General features: G+C 53.5%; 1 protein-coding gene across 1 annotated transcript; it reads right to left on the bottom strand.

Moving 5' to 3' along the window:
• Nucleotides 1-283: 283 nt before the first annotated feature.
• On the bottom strand, nt 284-2519 carry LOC102960275 (cathelicidin antimicrobial peptide). Its single transcript, XM_007088448.3, has 4 exons — nt 2245-2519; nt 1263-1370; nt 1054-1125; nt 284-486 (listed from the first exon to the last, which is right to left on the bottom strand). The coding sequence occupies exons 1-4, from the start codon at nt 2440-2442 to the stop codon at nt 349-351; spliced, it is 516 nt and encodes a 171-aa protein (XP_007088510.2). The 5' UTR covers nt 2443-2519; the 3' UTR covers nt 284-348.
• Nucleotides 2520-2760: the final 241 nt, after the last annotated feature.

The following is a 2760-nucleotide window of genomic DNA, read 5'->3' as shown; positions in this document are numbered from 1 at the left end:
CATCCACACTACCACTGCACACAGGGTAGATCTCCTTAAGTCACACTGGGTGTTCAACGAGGCTGGTGGGAAGCATGTGATGGGCATGGGAGAAGGACCCTGAGAATGGAGCCACTTTTCCTGGACCTGCCACCTCACCCCGTGCCCTTCTGGGTGAAATAGCTGCTCCACCTTTGTGTTTTGCATGGACACACACACACACACACACACACGTCCTCCCAGAATTCAGGATTCAAGTCATGGTAAGTAGGAGGAGACAGAAAAGTACAATTGAAGACTTGAGGAAGTTGCTTTCACAAAAATTTATTTTGCAGGGTCCGGAAGCCTGAGCCAGGGAAAAGCAGACCCTTAGGCCTCTTGCCTGGGGCGAAGATTGCTAAAAAAGTCACGGATTCTCTCGCCAATTTTCTGAATCTTCTCACCAATCTTCTGCCCACCTCGTTGGATGAGCTCACCCAGCTGGCCCAATTTGCTGACTTGTAGAATCTGTGCATCAGAAGGAAGCAGTTTCTTTGTGGGGGCTGGACCCAGGGTCAAGACAAGACCCCTCCCCTCCTAGACACCCCCCTTCTTGGGCCATCCCAGTTCATCCTCTGGCTGTAACCTTTGGAGTATGTAGTTGATTGAATCGCCACACCCACAAACAGATGAGGAAACTGAAGCCCAGAGATAGCAAGGGGCTTCCCAGGGTCTCACAGCTGAAAGCGTATTACTCTAAGTGGTTCTCAAGCTTTATCAGGAATCAGAATCCCCTGGAGTTTGTTAAACTACATATTGCTGGGCCCCACCCCAGAATCTGACTCTGCAGATCTGCATGGGGCCTGAGAAGTTGCATTGCTAATAAATTACCGAGTTCTCACGGCCACACTTTGAGAGCCTGTACTAAGGGATCACAGAGCCTGTGAGGTCCTGGAGATGAGGCCCAGGTTGAGGAAGAAGCCCAGGCTAGGAGGGGCTTTCTGTGCCCTGGATGGGACAGTGGTTAATTGGCCCATAGGATGTTCTATGTACCACCACCCCATCAACCCCTGCAACCTACAGGGAGCCACTCACCGCATCACAGTTGATGTCAAAGTAGCCCCTGTTCTGGTCCAGGATGACTGTCCCTTCACACTGCTTCACCAGCTGAGAAGAGGAGGCTCCAGGTCAAATTGGAACCCCTACGCCATAACCTCCCAGCCTCACCCCAGTGCCTGGAAATATTCCCAGGAGGCCTCTTGTTCAGCTCATTTGGGGGCTTCTGCCAGAGCCCCCAGCCTCACCCCATCGTCCTTGAAATCACACTGCTCCAGTGGCCTCTGTGTCGTCTTGGGGCACACAGTCTCCTTCACTTTGAAACTCACAGGCTTCGGGGTGTTTGGATCCCCGTCCTGGTCAGGGAAGCAAGCAGGAAGACCAGACTCAGGCTCATGATTGCCTTCACTAATCTGTCTCCCTGCCCCATCCCGAGCCACCCAGCGAAGAGGGTAGCCTTACAACAGCCCCTGCTATGTGCCTGACACTGGCTCTGTGCTAAGGTACGGAGGTGAGGATGACAAAGCCCATTCCTGCCCTCACCAAGCTGACAGAGCAGGAGAGGACCTCAGAAAAGCTCTAATGAATAGCACCTCCCCCTTAGGGAGCCAAGGGAAAGCAGGGGCCTCCTGGGGACAAAACATTGCCACTGGAATCTCAAGGCTGAGCAGAGCCATTCCAGGGAAGTCACATCCCAGGGCCAGTAACCCCACTTTTGTCCCTGGAACTTCCAGAAGCCTGAATGGGAGAGAGTAAGGGTGGGGGGCACCTCTTCACACAGTAGAGATACTTTTTTTTTTTTAATTTTTTAAATGTTTATTTTTGAGAGACAGAGAGACAGAGCATGAGCAGGAGAGTGGCAGAGTGAGAGGAATACCCAGAATCTGAGGCAGGCTCCAGGCTCTGAGCTGTCAGCACAGAGCCTGATGCGGGGCTCGAACCCACGAACTATGAGATCATGACTTCAGCCAAAGTTGGATGCTTAACTGACGGAGCCACCCAGGTGCCCCAACATAATAGAGATTCTAAGGCAAGAAGCAGAGATTCTAAGACAAGAAGCACTCGCGCTGATGGGGGTAACAGCTCTGGGAAGGTCTCCTGAAAGAGGTACGATCACACTTAAGGGAGGGGGGTTCCTGACATGAACAAAATGTTAACAATGGGAGGGACAGTATGGCCAAGACTGGCTAGAGCAGAACCTCCCTCCCCTCCATCCCCTCCTCGACTCACTCCCTCGGGCTGTGAGTCCTGCTGAAAGAGACGGTAGAGATTCTTCTCTGAGGACCGCTGGTTGAAGCCATCCACAGCACGGAGCACAGCTTCCTCGTAGCTAAGGGTCTGGGGGGTGGCCGGAGTGATAACGAGGCCCAACAGCAGTAGCAACAGTGACCACCGCCCCAAGGAAGGGCTGTCCCTCTGGGTCTCCATGGTCCCCAGTAGGCTTCCTCCCCACGTGCAAGTCCCTCCTTTATGCCCAGCCTGGGCCTGATGCAAAGATCCAACCAGGAGCCTTCCTGACCCGCCCATCACAGCCGCCTGCCCGGATGTGGGCTCAGGCTTGCCTCACACCTACTGCTGTTGCCTCACAGGGCTTGCTGGGCAGTGGGCAAAGTCCACCTTATGTGCAACTAAAGAAATAGTTTCTCCATCTCCCTGACAATGTCTTGGCCTCTCCTGGGACCCACAGAGGCAGGTCATTGCCAGGGTTGCTCAAGAGAGTTGAGTCCTCCAGAAGAGAAAGGAAGA

This window comes from Panthera tigris, chromosome A2 (assembly GCF_018350195.1).
Source record: "Panthera tigris isolate Pti1 chromosome A2, P.tigris_Pti1_mat1.1, whole genome shotgun sequence".
Taxonomy (NCBI): Eukaryota; Metazoa; Chordata; class Mammalia; order Carnivora; family Felidae; genus Panthera; species Panthera tigris.
Note: the sequence above shows the minus strand (reverse complement) of the source record. Positions and strands in the feature narration are given on the sequence as shown.